The sequence below is a fragment of the Purpureocillium takamizusanense genome, chromosome 7, assembly GCF_022605165.1.
Source record: "Purpureocillium takamizusanense chromosome 7, complete sequence".
Classification (NCBI taxonomy): Eukaryota; Fungi; Ascomycota; class Sordariomycetes; order Hypocreales; family Ophiocordycipitaceae; genus Purpureocillium; species Purpureocillium takamizusanense.
Genome location: NC_063074.1, coordinates 792,822 through 807,813, shown reverse-complemented (window position 1 = coordinate 807,813; position 14,992 = coordinate 792,822). Strand labels below are relative to the sequence as shown.

General features: G+C 57.5%; 6 protein-coding genes across 7 annotated transcripts; 4 read left to right on the top strand and 2 right to left on the bottom strand.

The window, feature by feature from the left end:
• Window positions 1–99: 99 nt before the first annotated feature.
• On the bottom strand, window positions 100–3,308 carry JDV02_007552 (uncharacterized protein). Of its 2 annotated transcripts, XM_047989056.1 has the most exons (5): window positions 2,909–3,308; window positions 2,226–2,836; window positions 1,912–2,164; window positions 1,736–1,858; window positions 100–1,675 (listed from the first exon to the last, which is right to left on the bottom strand). In XM_047989056.1, exons 1-5 carry the CDS (start codon window positions 3,130–3,132, stop codon window positions 1,123–1,125), a joined length of 1,764 nt encoding a protein of 587 aa, XP_047845055.1. In that variant the 5' UTR covers window positions 3,133–3,308; the 3' UTR covers window positions 100–1,122. The 2 variants fall into 2 exon arrangements, with proteins under 2 accessions (XP_047845055.1, XP_047845056.1); XM_047989057.1 differs by having other exon boundaries at window positions 100–1,858.
• A 1,815-nt stretch (window positions 3,309–5,123) lies between these two features.
• Window positions 5,124–8,324, top strand: JDV02_007551 (Choline dehydrogenase). Its single transcript, XM_047989055.1, has one exon. It carries the CDS (start codon window positions 6,120–6,122, stop codon window positions 8,079–8,081), a length of 1,962 nt encoding a protein of 653 aa, XP_047845054.1. The 5' UTR covers window positions 5,124–6,119; the 3' UTR covers window positions 8,082–8,324.
• A 117-nt stretch (window positions 8,325–8,441) lies between these two features.
• Window positions 8,442–9,564, top strand: JDV02_007550 (uncharacterized protein). Its single transcript, XM_047989054.1, has 2 exons — window positions 8,442–8,890; window positions 8,951–9,564. Exons 1-2 carry the CDS (start codon window positions 8,660–8,662, stop codon window positions 9,278–9,280), a joined length of 561 nt encoding a protein of 186 aa, XP_047845053.1. The 5' UTR covers window positions 8,442–8,659; the 3' UTR covers window positions 9,281–9,564.
• A 462-nt stretch (window positions 9,565–10,026) lies between these two features.
• On the top strand, window positions 10,027–11,345 carry JDV02_007549 (NADP-retinol dehydrogenase). Its single transcript, XM_047989053.1, has 2 exons — window positions 10,027–10,192; window positions 10,248–11,345. Exon 2 carries the CDS (start codon window positions 10,299–10,301, stop codon window positions 11,247–11,249), a length of 951 nt encoding a protein of 316 aa, XP_047845052.1. The 5' UTR covers window positions 10,027–10,192; window positions 10,248–10,298; the 3' UTR covers window positions 11,250–11,345.
• A 324-nt stretch (window positions 11,346–11,669) lies between these two features.
• Window positions 11,670–13,789, top strand: MDJ1 (mdj1 protein precursor). The gene is made up of 3 exons (XM_047989052.1): window positions 11,670–11,963; window positions 12,020–13,245; window positions 13,301–13,789. The coding sequence occupies exons 1-3, from the start codon at window positions 11,775–11,777 to the stop codon at window positions 13,491–13,493; spliced, it is 1,608 nt and encodes a 535-aa protein (XP_047845051.1). The 5' UTR covers window positions 11,670–11,774; the 3' UTR covers window positions 13,494–13,789.
• On the bottom strand, window positions 13,635–14,986 carry spf31 (DnaJ sub C member 8). The gene is made up of 3 exons (XM_047989051.1): window positions 14,801–14,986; window positions 14,690–14,733; window positions 13,635–14,618 (listed from the first exon to the last, which is right to left on the bottom strand). The coding sequence occupies exons 1-3, from the start codon at window positions 14,873–14,875 to the stop codon at window positions 14,078–14,080; spliced, it is 660 nt and encodes a 219-aa protein (XP_047845050.1). The 5' UTR covers window positions 14,876–14,986; the 3' UTR covers window positions 13,635–14,077.
• Window positions 14,987–14,992: the final 6 nt, after the last annotated feature.

Sequence of the window (14,992 nt, the reverse complement as noted above, 5' to 3'; positions counted from 1 at the left end):
GAAGCTGCTGCCCTGCCCTGCCCTGCCCTGCCCTGCCCTGTCGTCATTCAATGAAAGCTCGCCGGGGCGGGCTCCACCTGCAGAACCCCGCCCTGCGTGGCAGGAGCGAATAGCGTCAAGGCGCAGAACCGAGCTGCTGCCCGCGGGAAGAGGCACACGCCAATGCGCACCTTCCCCATTGTGAGGGAACGCCAGCAGCACTCCAGCAGCACGGAGTTGGGCACTCACTCATCACTCATGGCCAAACTAAGAGGTTGGGTACGAAGTACGAGAGGTAACCTGGAGGTACTAAGGTATGCCCGCTGTACCTTACCTGGCCCCCCGGGCCGCGGTGGTGCAGGCGCAGGCACAGGCGCAGACGCAGGCGGCGGCCGCCTCGTCGCGGGCGCCCAGACGGCCCAGGCGCCTCCGACGCCCCGACAATGGAAGCCAATGGACGCCGCGACCACCGAACCGGGTCCAACTGCCGCGTGCTCGCTCGCTCGCTCTCTCTGCCTCAGCCCTCGCCTCCTCTCTCGGTTTGCTGTTGACCTCGACGACGACCAACGCCAACGTTGACCGCCCGGCACGCCGTGAGGTGGTGAGGCTGAGTTGGCCCGAGTTGCGACTTTTCCAACTGCCTTATTACCCACACGGATCATTCTCGACAAGCCTGTTCGAGCAATGCGTCACTGCATGGCCTCTGGCTGGTCGCCGCCGAAGCCCGCCGCCCGCTGCCGCGTCACGCGAGCCCTGGGCTCCTGATGCTCTCCCGGGCCATGCCCGCACCTCTATCGGCATAATATTCGTGGATCCGGGTCGACAAGCCGTCGTGGACACCGTCTGATACTATGTAACGTGTGCCGCGATGTGGCTCCGCTGGCCCGTCGAACCGTATCGATTTGGATCATGCCTGCAGGTTCCACCAAAGGCAAACCGCTGGGCGGCACCCCTTTAAGAGCCTTTCCGATCCGTTGCAACATCACCATCAAAGCTTGTCGAGGTGAGACACGGCCATAGTATTGCTTATCAGCAGCCTAATATCCGATGGCATTGAAAAACGCGCGAATGAGCCTCGTACGTATTTACACGCTCGACGCTCTTGCGTTGCCGAGACCCCTGCAGCCGCGTCCCCACTTCGGCTCAGAAAACAGTCCCCTTGGTCTGCTTCCTGTCGATGGGAAGGTTCCGCCACACGAGCACGCAGGCGACAATGAAGGGCAAGATGGCGCAACCGGCAATGACCATCCGCCTCTGGACTGTACCGTACGCCGTGACAACAGCGTCACGGATGGGCGTGCCCAAGGGGTCGTGGAGCTGCAAGCGCATATCGCCGAAGAGCGCCGCGCTCTGGTTTTTGGCATTGTCAGGCAACTCCCTGTAAATCTCCACGGGCAGATCGTTGTTCCAAATAGCGCCCGAGATACCGAGGCCGATTGACCGGCCGATGGACGCAAACATGCCGTGCAATGCAAGGACCACGGCAATGTCCTGATGCCCAACGGACGCCATCAGCGCCAGAGGCCCCGTCATGGCCCAGATGCCTCCGGACACTCCATGAAAGACTTGACACATGACTAGGTAGCCAATGTCCTCGCCAGGGTGTCGGAAATGATACAGCAGGGCGGTGCCCAAAACGCAGAACGGAATGCCCGAGATGGCAACCCAGTAGTAGCGACCGTACCATCGGAGAAAGCTGCGCCACCGTTAGCACCTGTATTGTAGAGGGTCTCAACAATTCGAATGCAGCACTAACAGTCCGATGAACGGGGCGAGAAAGGTCGAAGTCAGCGAATAAGCATTGAGCGTGTAACCAGAAACGGTGATGCTCAGGCCGTGAACGACTTGCAGGTATGAATAGTAATACGTGTCCCAGCAGCTATCAGCCAAGTTAAAAAAGCACCTCTCAGGACAGGGGTCGTTGCAACTTACAAGACGGACATGAAGAGGAACGCATCGAGCAGGCACGCGCCCAGTATGGTCCGGTTCTTGAGGTACTCAAATGGCAGATACGGCACCTTGGCGAACCACCTCTCCCACACGCCAAAGGCGGCCAGACACAAGACTCCAAGGACGAGCATGGCAATAATATAGCCGCTAGCCCAGCCATTGGGTGCCCGCTTCGCGATGCTCATGGGAAGTAGAATCAGGGAGAAGCCTGCGATGGTGAGAAGCATGCCAACGACTGGGACAAGTCAGCATGATTGATGCGGTGTTGATACCGAAATGGGGGGGGGCGGGCGTACCATCAAACTCGACGAAATAGTACTTGACAGATTCCCAAAGTGTGCGCTTCGGCTTCTCCGCAAGAATCTGCAACTTCTTGGCCTTGCCTTCGTAGTAGAGGAGTATGGCGATGACGGGGACAGCACACGCAGTGATGATGATGATGAAAGCTCCAAATGCCCATCGGAAGGTCGACTTCTTGTAAAAGAGTTCGGCAATGGGGGGGCCACCGAATGTCCCGGCAAACCTGGGGCTCATATACAGACCCCACATGAACATTCGGTTGCGGAGCGTCGTCATGTCGGACAGGATCACATCGATAATGTATCCGAGCCCAATGTGGCCGACCCAGTAGAAGGTTTGGCCGGCAGTGTACGTCTCAACATTCTTGCAGAGCGCCTTCATGAGGATTCCAAGAATGATCAAAACGATCATGAAGATGAAGCCTTCACATCGGCCGCGGATGTCGATGACCTTGGCAATGGCTAGCTTGCTGGAACCGCCAACAATGGACGAGATGACGCTGACCACGGACAGGAGGCCATGCTGGCCAAATGAAGACGTGATGTATGGTTCCAAGCCGCCAGTCACGGCCTGGAAGAGCGTGTCCACGAAGTTGACGAGATACAGCCTAGCCAAGAACCAGTTTAGCACAACTCCGAGCCCGCGTGCTTGGCTTCGTGTTTTGACGAATAGTACTTACAATCCAAAGACGATCCAGAGAGCCTTCTTGTCCCAGACCTGTGTCACGGCCTCGACCTGTTTGACACCGTCCTGCTTGAACTGGGAGCTGTCATCCGAGTCGTCTTCCTCCTTGCTGCGGGCGGCAAGCTGCGCGAGGTCTTTCTCGTGCGGGCTGACCGTCCTCTCGACGTCAGCGGGCGGGGCCTCGCGCGGCTGTGCCACGATGCTGTTGACGTTTGCCATGACCAACCTAGTCCAATACAGAAATTGTACCAGCGGGTGCGGACACCACAAAGAGGAAGAGATCTACCCGGGATATGGAAAGCAAGAGTATGGACAGCAGAGAGTGTCTGAGCGGGTTGGGATGGCCAAGACTTCTTTATACAGATCTCGGCGCGAGGCGGGCGTGCGTCGCATCCGTTGCCGGCGAGTGGAACCCATGCAGCAATACTTCGTAGGTATGCTCTGGACATTTTTTGCCATCCCCAACGTAAAAGGATTCAAGCCAGTGCCACCGGCAACGGGCAAACCAAGCCGGGCCAATTCCCGGCGCCTCCCACACGACAGGCTCGTTTTTTGCCTCTCGTGATCAAATGATCTGATAACCAAATGGGAGGCAGCTCCACTGGACGGAATCTGCAAGTCCCGCAGCCAACATGCATCGGCCGAGTGATCCCTCGCAGCCACGGCTGCGATGATTGGCGTGAGCTGCCCTGCGGCGTTCCCGTTTCTGCATGGTTTCCACGCATGGGCTGCATCTTTCGCGCGTACCAAAAGACTCAATGGGGGCAAAGCGCCCACCTCCGGCCAAGACTCTTTGCGCTGCCAAGAGTCTAACGCACCGGGTCTCACTCCTTCGTGCTCTTTCGACCCCTCTTCTTGTGTGACCATGCCGCACCGGGGTGTAAGACTTTACTTGCTCGTTGGTGATTTGCCTCGGAGTACGACGGAGCGCGAGTGTTTAGGAGACCGTGTGGCGACGCGACATTGGCAAAAGGGTTCCGTCTTTCTTATACGATGTTCCGGGTTGAGCCGAACAGCCCATCGTTCTTCTCGTGTGGCGTCTCCGACCGCCAGTCCTACAACTATATCGACAGTAGGCGGACGAGCCTTTGAGCCACCCTCGAGCGCCTTGGTTAAAAGTCATGCACCAGGGCAGGCGGCCGGCTGCGGTACGGTCCGGGGCAAAAGCGCCGGCATCCGAGCCCCGAGGGGCGCATCCGACGGCAGAAAAGGGTTTGTCGGTTGCAATTCGTAAAACTTTGCGCTAATAATGCTCCGACCACCCTGGCGACAGCCTAGCGACGGCGCTCGGGAAGGGCCATGTGCCTACACATGGGAATACGTCCGGCATGCTGCCAATCCCATATCGGCGCCAAAGCTGGGGAGGAATCAATGCTCTCCGGTTCCGGAGCAGACAACGGCACGAGGCGCGGTCAGGCATATCAAAGGCCGCGATAAATACCTTGCACTGTACGGAATTGCTTCTGAATTAGGCCCGTAAAGTACCGTGCCCCCGCTCCGTCTGAGTCCCCAACAAGTGATGATCAGATTAGATTAGATTGGGGCCGGTGCGGCGCGGCTGTGGCTTTTAGGGTGTGGTTTTAAGCATGCTGTACCCGCAGGGCCAATCGCAGCGGCCGCCACCTCAACGTCGGACACATAGAAATTCACGCTTGCGCTTTCTCCCAGCCCCCCTCGCCTCGACTTGCTGCTTTTATGCCGTTTCGCCCCGTTCCGGAACCAGATCAGGTTTTGTGTGGGCGCGGAACCTCCCCGAGCCTCGCGAAAGGGTTCTTCCCAAACCGCACGCAATGTTGGCTCTACCTAATCTACGAAGTACAGACAGTGGTGGGCAAGGTAGGGTCAATCTGGCAAATTCTACTCCAACGGTTCAATGCTAAAAATCCCTCTGCTCGGCTATGTCGATGGGTGGTGCGCAGCGCATTGGCTGGATGCTTCTCGCTCGAGAAAGGCTTTTCCAAGTCGCCGCTGATGATAGTCCCTCGAAATAGAGTCAACTGAGCGGACGCTCTGGGCTCGTGACTGAGTGTCATTCTTTCCGGATACATGTAGCTACGAAGTCGGCCCCCTCCTCATAGATATCTATGAATGCTACGTGTGCGCTGGATTTCCGCGTTGGGGTAGCGCAAGGAGAGCATGCATGGCCCAAACTCTGGAAAATGGAGAAATAAATTGCTCTAACATCGTGCATGCGATCGCTGCCCTGTTCGGAAATTCACTGTCTTGCTTTCCAAGCCGGCAACTCAAGCCTCCGGGTTAATATTCCGATCGCACGGTCATTCATCGGGGTGATTGTCGTTGTGTCGGTCAATTTCTTTACTATCGCTAGCCTTGTCATCCTTACTGTGACGAGCCGGACACCCTAATATCGAAGGTCTAAAAAACCGCAATAACAAAGTACCGTCGCTAACATCGCCGCCACAAGCCGGACTAGGACTCACAATGCCCGTGCCGCGGCGCAGACAGGCCTTAGCGTACGTCATAGTGCCGACCGGCGAAGCAGGGGCCCAGCGAACTCTCTCATACTCGACCAAAGTCCTGTCAACGCCGGCGGGAAAAGACCTCACGAGAGACGCGGTACAACTAGTTATACAGCAACCTTGCGCGAAGTAGCATCTCACCTAGCGATTCAAATCCGCCCCGGGCGGCCATGAGTTCTTTGAGATGACTGCGTTGCATCCTCCAGATAATCAGGCAGTTCCCCAAAACATGAGATAAAATCACCTTGAAGTCATTGTTTGAGAAAGCACGTCGACAGTTGGCCCCGATCCCTTTTGCGATCCAGGGAGCGCTTATCCATCAGATAAGATGAGACCCCGACCATCGCCGCTCAGCCGGCGTAAGCTTGAACATGGAGCGTGGCCAACCACGCGTCACGCCACGACTGCAAGAAACGGCCGCTGACTGTGCCACACACAGCGACTTTGGAATAGCGCGCCGGTCCACATGCGAGGCCATTATGACTACTGCATATGCTACCCCCGTTCGGGATGGGGTTGACACATGGCGAAGCACGTACGTAGAGTTATACTATGGAGATTGACGGAACGGTTAAGGCGTCTCGCGGCGATCGACAACGGCAGACAAATTGGCATAGGTATAAAAAGGGTGTTGAGTCGCACTATGGTTCTACCAGGTCATCGCTAGACACCTTTTGCTTTGCATCCTTGATAGCCATTGCGTAGTAGCTCGCCGGGTACCTCATCATGTTGTTCTCCAAGGGCGCCTTGTTGGTGCCCCTTCTCGCACGACTCTCTCTTGCCGAACTAGCCGCGGATAAATCGACACCAAACCATCATGACAATGACGCGTTCGACTACATTGTCGTTGGTTCCGGACCTGGCGGCGGCCCCTTAGCGGTGAACCTCGCGCATGCGGGCTACTCTGTGCTTCTCCTGGAGGCTGGCCAAAACCATACCGACAAGGAGAGCCAGCAGATTCCTGCGTTTTTTGGAGAAGCACAGTTCGACGCAGAGCAGGGTTGGTGGTTTTACGTCAAACACTTCGACGACGAGGCGGAGTCCGCAAAGGACAGTAAGCTTGTATGGACGCAGCCTAACGGCGAGTACTGGGTCGGCTTCGACCCCCCAAAGGGCTCGAAGCAGCTCGGCTTCTGGTACCCGAGAGCCGGGACCCTGGGCGGATGCGACACACACAATGGCGGCGTGACGGTGTATCCGTCTGAGTGGGATTGGGACAACATCGCCAATATCACTGGTGATGAGACTTGGGGCCACGACCACATGCGGTCCTACTTCGAGAAGCTCGAGAGGAACACCTTCCTTCCGAAGGGCGCGCCCGGCCATGGCTTTGATGGATATCAACCTGTTGGCGTTGGCGACAAGGCACTGTTTGAGAAGGACCCGCAGATAGTTGCTGTCGCTCAAGGTTCCGTGGCCGCCCTCGGCTTCAAGGAGAGAAGCGAAAGCCACGACTGGGACGTCATTCTCAAGAAGGACTCCAACGGAAAGATCCCAGATCGGGATCTGCAAAACGACGCATACCAGCTCTCGTTCAAGAGAGATGAGAACAAGAAGAGATACAGCGCGGCCAACCGCGTCAATGACGGCATCGCCATGGGGCTACCCTTGACTGTCCGCTTTAATAGTCTCGTCACGCGGGTCTTGGTCGATGGTGACCGCAAGGCGACAGGTGTCGAGTTCCTCGAGGGCACTATGCTGTACAAAGCCGACCCGCGCGTCCAAAAGAGCGGCGCCAACAATACGGGGACGCGGCGAACAGTTACAGCCAAGCGCGAGGTGATTATTGCTGGTGGCACGTTCAACACGCCACAAATCTTGATGCTGAGCGGTATCGGCCCTGCTGAGCACCTCAAGACTTTCGATATTCCCGTCGTGGCCGATCTGCCTGGAGTGGGCGGCAATCTTCAGGACCACTACGAGGTTCCCGTCATCCACGGGTTCCCCAATAACTTTACGCTGTTTGACGGCTGCATCGTGGACAAGGGCAAGGTCTCTCCATGCTATGAGCAGTGGCGCACCAACGGCACTGGTCCGTGGACGACGCTTGGCTTTCCCCAGATCCTGCAGTGGACGACGAGCGTCGCGCCGCGTGGCGAGCGCGACATCATCATGTACAGCTACCCGGACGCCATCCGAGGACACCTCCCGCCTTACACCGACTTCACCAAGTTCAGGGATGGCGCAAACAAGTACACCTTCACCATCGCCGAGTCACATTCGCGGAACCGCGCGGGCACTGTGCGGCTGACGTCTTCTGACCCACGAGACATGCCCGAGATCGATTTCAAGTACTTTGTTGACGGGGCCGACGAGGACATCCAGGGCCTGGTCGACGCCATCAAGTTTGCCCGCAAGATCTTCGACTCGGTGCCCGGCCTAAAGGGGACGGCTGCGGAAGAGTGGTTCCCTGGACGAAACGTGAGCTCCGTGGAGGAGCTTCGCAACTTTGTCAAGTACGAGGCGTACGGACACCATCCCACCGGCACGGCGGCGATAGGCGGCGAGGGCAACGCCATGGCCGTGCTGGACTCACGCTTCCGGGTCCGGGGCATCCAGGGCCTCCGCGTTGTGGATGCGTCTATTTTCCCCGATGTGCCGGGAACGTTCCCGCTGATTGCGATTTTCATGATTAGCGAGAAGGCGAGTGACGTGATTCTGCAAGACGCCAAGGACACGAGAGACTGAAAATCGAGGTGGAGCGTCATGCACAAAAGTTAGTAGTACGCAATATTACTACCGCAAGCGGGGGAGGACGGGTATGAGTACTTTATACGAAGTAACGTTAGTAGCCATCTCAGCCTACATACCAGACAGTGTGAAGTTTGAAGCCAAAAGGGGGGGGGGGACCGTATTTTGAAATACAAGGTACGAAGTACAGTACGGAGTACTACTTGGTACTATGCACAGGTGGTGTCAGCTCATGCGGGGGTTGGTGTCGCTGTAGTGTGTCTGTCAGAGTGATGATGCCGCCGCCGGCTCACACCGAGAAAGGGTGGACGTTGCCTGCAGCCACTTTATCAACGTACGTACCAGGCGTGGGGGTCGCACGAGACCCTGACTGAGTCTCCAGGCTTGTTGACCGCCGCCCAGGCACGGGACAAGTGACCGAACCCCACCACCTCACCGCCCTCGGCATGACGGAAAGAGCAGTCTCCCAAGTTATTCTGCCGTGACTGGCCGCCGCGCACCGGTTTCTGCACCCTCAATGACCAGCTCGCTCGACAAAACAGTACGACCATCGCCGCCGCAACTTGTGAACCACAATGGCGCCTCCGAAGGGCTCGCGCGCCACCGACGACCACAAGGCCGAAGGTGGCACCACCAAGGAGAAGTCAGCCGCGCCCTCGTCCGTCAAGATGCGCCGTGGGGCCAGCCAGACGAACGCCGCTACCCACGGCCTGATCAAAGGCGCCAACGCGCCCACCTCCGCGGCCGCCCAGCATACCGCTGCTACCGCTGCTGCTGCTGCCGCTGCCGAGGCCGCTACTCCTACCGTGAGACCCCCCTCGTGGCCTCGACGAAGCTTCTGACGCTGACGGAACCCGATGCCATAGCTGAACTGGACCACGTTCGACCGCGCCGCGCTGAACGCGTACCGTCGCGAATACCGGCTCTCCACGCCGACCTCCTTCTCCAGCACGTACCACCAGCTCGTCCTCTCTCGGCCCGGAGGCATCGGGCTCTACTCGCCGACCATGGCGCGCAGAAATGGAGCCTTGCGTCGCCAGGGCAAGGAGCAGCTCGCCATGGCGGTGCGCAAGCACTTCAACGGCGTGGGCGTGCAAGAGAATGACGTCATTGTCGACTTTCTTCACAAGATACACAGCGAGAGGGTCGCGAGGACATCCGGACCGACCCGTACAGGTGCGATTGTTACAAAGTAGAGGGGGTCTTGGCTTGAGCGACTGCTTCGTGTGTGGCATTTGGGTGGCGTTTTGGCGCGTGGGCATGGTGGCTTTCATGGGATACCAAGTGGCATTGACGTTGTGGGCTCACGTCAGGATCATTCTGCCCGCAATTACCATCAGATAGATTAATCTTCTTTGTTCAGAGGACGTGTCGTCGTCCAAAATGCACTGCATCTAGCATGGAGGTTGACGTAGCTCCTGCAGCTTGGACCTTTGGCGTCAACACCGGTCGATAGCAAAATGGGGCGCTTGCGGACTGAGCATCATTGCCGCGGCGCACACCCTATCCATCTACCTGAAGGCGTCTGTTAACATTGGCTGCGACGGGCTGGTCGTGGTCGTTGGGTTATTGTAATGTTGCCAATTGCTTGGGTGCGCTGCAGGGATCGTGCCCATTAGTTTGAACGGCCCAAGGCCCAAAAAACTTAACTATGGCCGTTCTACAGCGATCAACAAAAAAAGCAGAGGAAAAGCATAGATTCGAAACAAAGCCCGAGCCGGCCTACCGGGGCGGCAAAGCTATTCGAGATGCTAGGCACTGTGGTTTGTGGGTGGGCGGCCGTTGACACAAGGCCGCCCGTACTACTGGAAAGATCCATTAGTGGCTTGTTGCCATGCCGAGGCCCATCGGGACAACTCCGCCACCCCGCCCTAGGCTTTTGCCCCTAATAATAAGGTAGACAAGAGGGAAGCCGCCATCTCAATCCGCCTCCGTAGATATTGTTTGCCTACATGCCACATCTGCCCTGTACAACAAAGAAACACAAACAACACAAAATCCAATTACACTAAGTGAGACTGTTTATCAATTGTCTACATTTATAGTCCTGTGCCGTATACGCATACCGCCAGACGAACTCGCTCGCCGTGTTTAAACCGTTTCTGCAAGTACGTTTTGACGAGACCAGCAAGGACCCGCGCTCATGGGTATTCCAACAAACAGGGCATACACAACTCCAGGGTTGCAGCGCGACGCATATTTCTTACCATCAGCATGGGGCAATCCACCACCTCTGACAAGTTCGACCCTGACAAAGACATACCGTCGTTGCAGAACAAAGTGATTCTTGTCACGGGCGGCAACATTGGCCTCGGCAGACAGGCAATCCTTGAATACGCCAAACACAAGCCAAAGCAGATATGGCTCGCGGCGCGCAACCTCGATAAGGCCCGGGCAGCCGTCAATGAGATTCAGCAGCAAGCTCCGGGTGCGCCCATCCGGATTTTGCAAATGGACTTGACATCCTTCGCATCAATCCAAAGGGCGGCTCGCGCATTCCTGCAAGAGTCTGGCCGTCTTGACATCCTCATGCTCAATGCAGGCATCATGGCGACATTGCCAGGGCTGACTGAGGACGGATACGAGGTGCAGTTCGGGACGAATCACATGGGCCATGCGCTTCTCACCAAGCTCCTGCTTCCCATGCTGGACAAGACGGCCCAGCGCAGCCCCGACGCCGACGTGCGAGTGGTGGTGCTCACGTCTGAGGGCCACAAACTCGGCCCCAAAGCGGGCATCCTCTTCGACACTCTCAAGACAGAATACGCTCACGTGGACCCCTTTGTGCGCTACGGCCAGAGCAAGTTTGCCAACGTCCTTTTCGCGCGGCAGCTTGCGCATCGGAACCCTCGTCTGACGGTTGCGGCGGTTCACCCGGGGGTCGTACATACGAACCTCGAGGCTAGCGCGACGGGCATATCCAAGTCAGATCGGGCGAACGGGCCGCTCGCTAACCTTCCGCACGTGCCAGTCAATGAGGGTGTCAAGAATCAGCTGTGGGCGTCCGTATCAAAGGATCTCGTGAGCGGCGAGTACTATGAGCCCGTGGGGAAGCCTGACAAGGTGCGGAAGCTAGGGAAGAATGACGAGCTCGCAAAGGCGTTGTGGGATTGGACAGAGGCAGAACTGAAGGCGCAATGTGGCGAGCCTTCCTCGAAGTTGTGAAGTGTCGGCCATGGTCTTTGGTAGTGGCCGTCTAGGCGAGCAATCGACGGTTGTATTCAGGTATTCAGGCGTAAGTCAGTAGCCGTTGCGCCGGAGGGTCACCGGCAATGCGTCGCTATTGGAAACGTTGGAGCAGAATCGCGGCAAGCCTTACGGTTCTGCATCTGCCAGAAACCACAAACAGGCAAGCCTTCTACGTGCTTCGGTGGGAGTCAGGGTCTGGGTTGATGCTCATGGGGGAGAGAGATGTGGGCCCGGTTCGCGATGGAGCTGGAGGATTCCACAAGTGAGATATAGGAGCTCCGCCATTGGCCGACCGCGCACCTTCGGGTTATGACGGCATTGGACGCCTCAGGCAGAACGGCCCCGGTTCAAGCCCGGCAGAAAAGTTTCGGGGGAGCGTTGCTCTGCGCTGGACTTGCCAACTCCTACGTTCCCGCTACACGGCTCAGCTTGCTCAAATTGCGGCAGACAATCTTTTTGAAAGGCCTATGCTGCTCATCAGATGAATTGCTGTGGCTCAACATGAACTCCAGCCTGCTCACCAAGGCCGCTGCGCCTGCGCGAGTCCTGGCGCAAACCCAGTTCGCCAGCCGACCTAAGCTCCGAGAATGCGTCGGCAAAGGAGCCCGATTCCATATCGCCTCTTATCGCGTTACGCCCCGCGCCCGATCTGCCAGTCCACGAAAGAATAATGCGCCTTGTTCACGACGTGTGAGTCCTATCTTGCCATGATGTTGTGAGACCAGATTTGCTGACTGCCTGATCAGTACTTCCACGCTACCAACGCTCTGGGCCAAAAAGACCCATACAAGGCTCTCGGCGTGAGCAAGAGCGCAACCGCCGCCGAGATCAAGAAGGCTTACTACGGCCTCGCGAAGAAATACCACCCCGATACGAACAAGGACGCGACCGCTAAAGACAAGTTCGCCGACATCCAATCCGCCTACGAGATTCTGTCCGACCCTAAGAAGCGGGAGCAGTATGACCAGTTTGGCGCGGCAGGCTTCGACCCGAGCGGAGGCCCTGCGCCGGGAGGTGACCCTTTCGGCGGAGCAGGCAATCCATTCTCGGGCTTTGGTGGGCAGGGCGGATTTGGCGGGGGCTTCAACTTTGAGGACATCTTCTCCGCGTTCACTGGGCAGCAAGGTCCGTTTGGCGGCAGGCGCGGAGCTCGGGGCAGCCCGTTCCAGCAGGAGATTCTGGTCGGCGACAATATCGAGGTTCAGGCCAGCATATCGTTCATGGAGGCGGCCAAGGGCACGAGCAAGACGATTTCCATCACTCCGCTGACCACGTGTGGGACGTGCACGGGAAGCGGCTTGAAGACGGGCACGCAACGCTCTCCGTGCAAGGCTTGCAATGGAACCGGTACTCGATTGCACTTCATGCAGGGCGGCTTTCAGATGGCGTCGACCTGCGGGACCTGCGACGGGACTGGCTCGACCATTCCCAAGGGCTCCGAGTGCAAGACTTGTTCTGGCAACGGCGTGGTACGGGAGCGCAAGTCGATAACGGTGGATATTCCGGCCGGCATCGAGGACGGCATGCGACTCAGAGTCGACGGCGCAGGCGACGCCCCTCCGACAGGGCGAACCGCCGAGCCCAACACCAGGTCGCAGCGCGGCGATCTGTACGTCTTTGTCCGCGTCGCCAAGGATCCCAAGTTCAGCAGAGAAGGGTCCAACATCCTATATACCGCCAACATTCCCTTGACCACGGCGCTGCTCGGCGGCCAGGTGTCTATCCCCACATTGGACGGGAGCGTCAATGTCAGGGTCGCCACCGGCACCAATACCGGTGATAAGATGACGATGACCGGCATGGGTATGAAGAGGCTCGGCTCGCGAAGGGGCGGCTCTGGCGACCTCAGAGTGGAGTTCAGGGTCAACATGCCCAAATACCTCAGCGCGAACCAGCGAACGATTGTGGAGATGCTTGCCGATGAGATGGGTGACAAGACTGCGAGGCGGGTGATGAACGTCTCATCACAGCGGTAAGTGCGCCACGTCGGTGGTAGACGTGACATACAGACTAACAAACATGTGCAGGCCCACGACTGATCCCTCGGACCCAGAGTCTCATAAAAACGAAGGGTTCCTCAAGTCCATGTGGCATACGCTGACCAACCACCCGGCCCATCAGAAGGACGGCGAAGGCGAACCCAACGCAACAAGCAAGGACGACAAGAAGCAGGACAAGCCTAAAGACGAGCCTAAGAAGTCTGACTCGACGACAGGCTGAGGACGCACAGCGACGTACGATTGTTTCTGTATCATAGAGCATTGAAGGTGGACGTGATGTATAGAGTGCATTTAGTGGTGTTCAAAACGGGGACGACATTCAGTCATGGCGTTTTCATGGGGAGGGGGGTACGAAGAGCGACCCCAGGATTCTTTGTGCAGATTTACAGGCTAGCTTGGACCTTTCCGTGTATGCTAACAGGTATTGCGTAGAGAGCGTAGTCTCTCAGCGAGAAGAAGAATCTCCTCACACCAGGCACCAAGCTTCGAGCAATCTCGCAAAAAACAAATGTGACGTGACTTTCGTGTCCCGCAGCTGTCAAATGTGTCGTCCTTCAATCTCGTGGTTTCTCCAAACGCCCGTCGGGGTATCTTAGCGTTGCGCTCGCCTCCCAAAGCCGCTGTCTTGGTCAGATCCCGGACGGTGTGTAGATTTTGTCGACTCACAAATCAAAGCGACGCAACGAATGTGCGGCGGCAAGCATGAACAAAATGAGGCGCCGAATTATGGGGAGGTAGTTGTTCGAAGCGGCATCGTGCGCCTAGCCGTTCGCGTAGCACCAGGATGAGCTGTGATGAGGCCTCTCAACCGATGGGCTTCAGCTTCTTCTTTTTCTTCTTGTCTGGATCCCCTCCACCAGTCGACTTGCCCTTCTGGAAACTCCTCCAACTGTTGATGCGCTGGTCACGGGTAGCCTCCCAGTCTTGTTCGTGTTTGCGCTTGCGCTTGCGCTCCTCCAGCTCGGCCTCCTCCTTGCGCTGCTCGCGGCCCTCCTCCTGCATCTGGGCCTTGAGCTGGCGGCGGCGGCGTTGCTCGTTGTCGATCAGGACCTCCATCGACTTGGTGCGCCACTTCTTGTCGAAGTCGTCGGTCTTGAGCTCAGGGCTGTCAACGGTCCACTTGTTTTCGCGGATGAGGAGCATGCGCGCGTCGGCGATGGCTTCGTCGAGGATGGCACGCTTCTTCTCGTCCATGAGCTCTGTTTGAGCCTTCTTCAGGCGATCGAACGCGTCGGGCGCACGTGGGTTCTTGGTCTTGTCGGGATGTATGAGGAGCGACTTTTTACGATACGTGATCTTGATGTCGGACTCGGGGACGCCTGGGTGGAGGTCGAGGACGGCGTAGCTGCGTCGAGAACAGGCGTCAGAGACCTCGCCGAAGACCAAACGGGGCGCGGGGAGGTGTATGGAACTTACGCATCAAGACGGAAAGCCTTGAGAATCCTATCGATCTCGGCATCCTGGTAGGCAGCAGGTCAACGATGAAGTCCTCAGCGCAGACATCAACGCAGAGGCGAGGGTGCCTACTTTGTCAAACTCCTTTGCCTCCAGTTCCAGCGCGTCGAGCGCGTCACGATCGTCATTTGCGTCTTCGGCTGCCATAGCGGATGCTTCCGAATAACACAGTGCTCGCTGGCTTACGGCTTAAACCATCAAAGGTCTCCAGGTTGGTCGTGGGGTGGTGGGGAGAAGTGAAGAAGCTGAGGCGATAGAGGATGC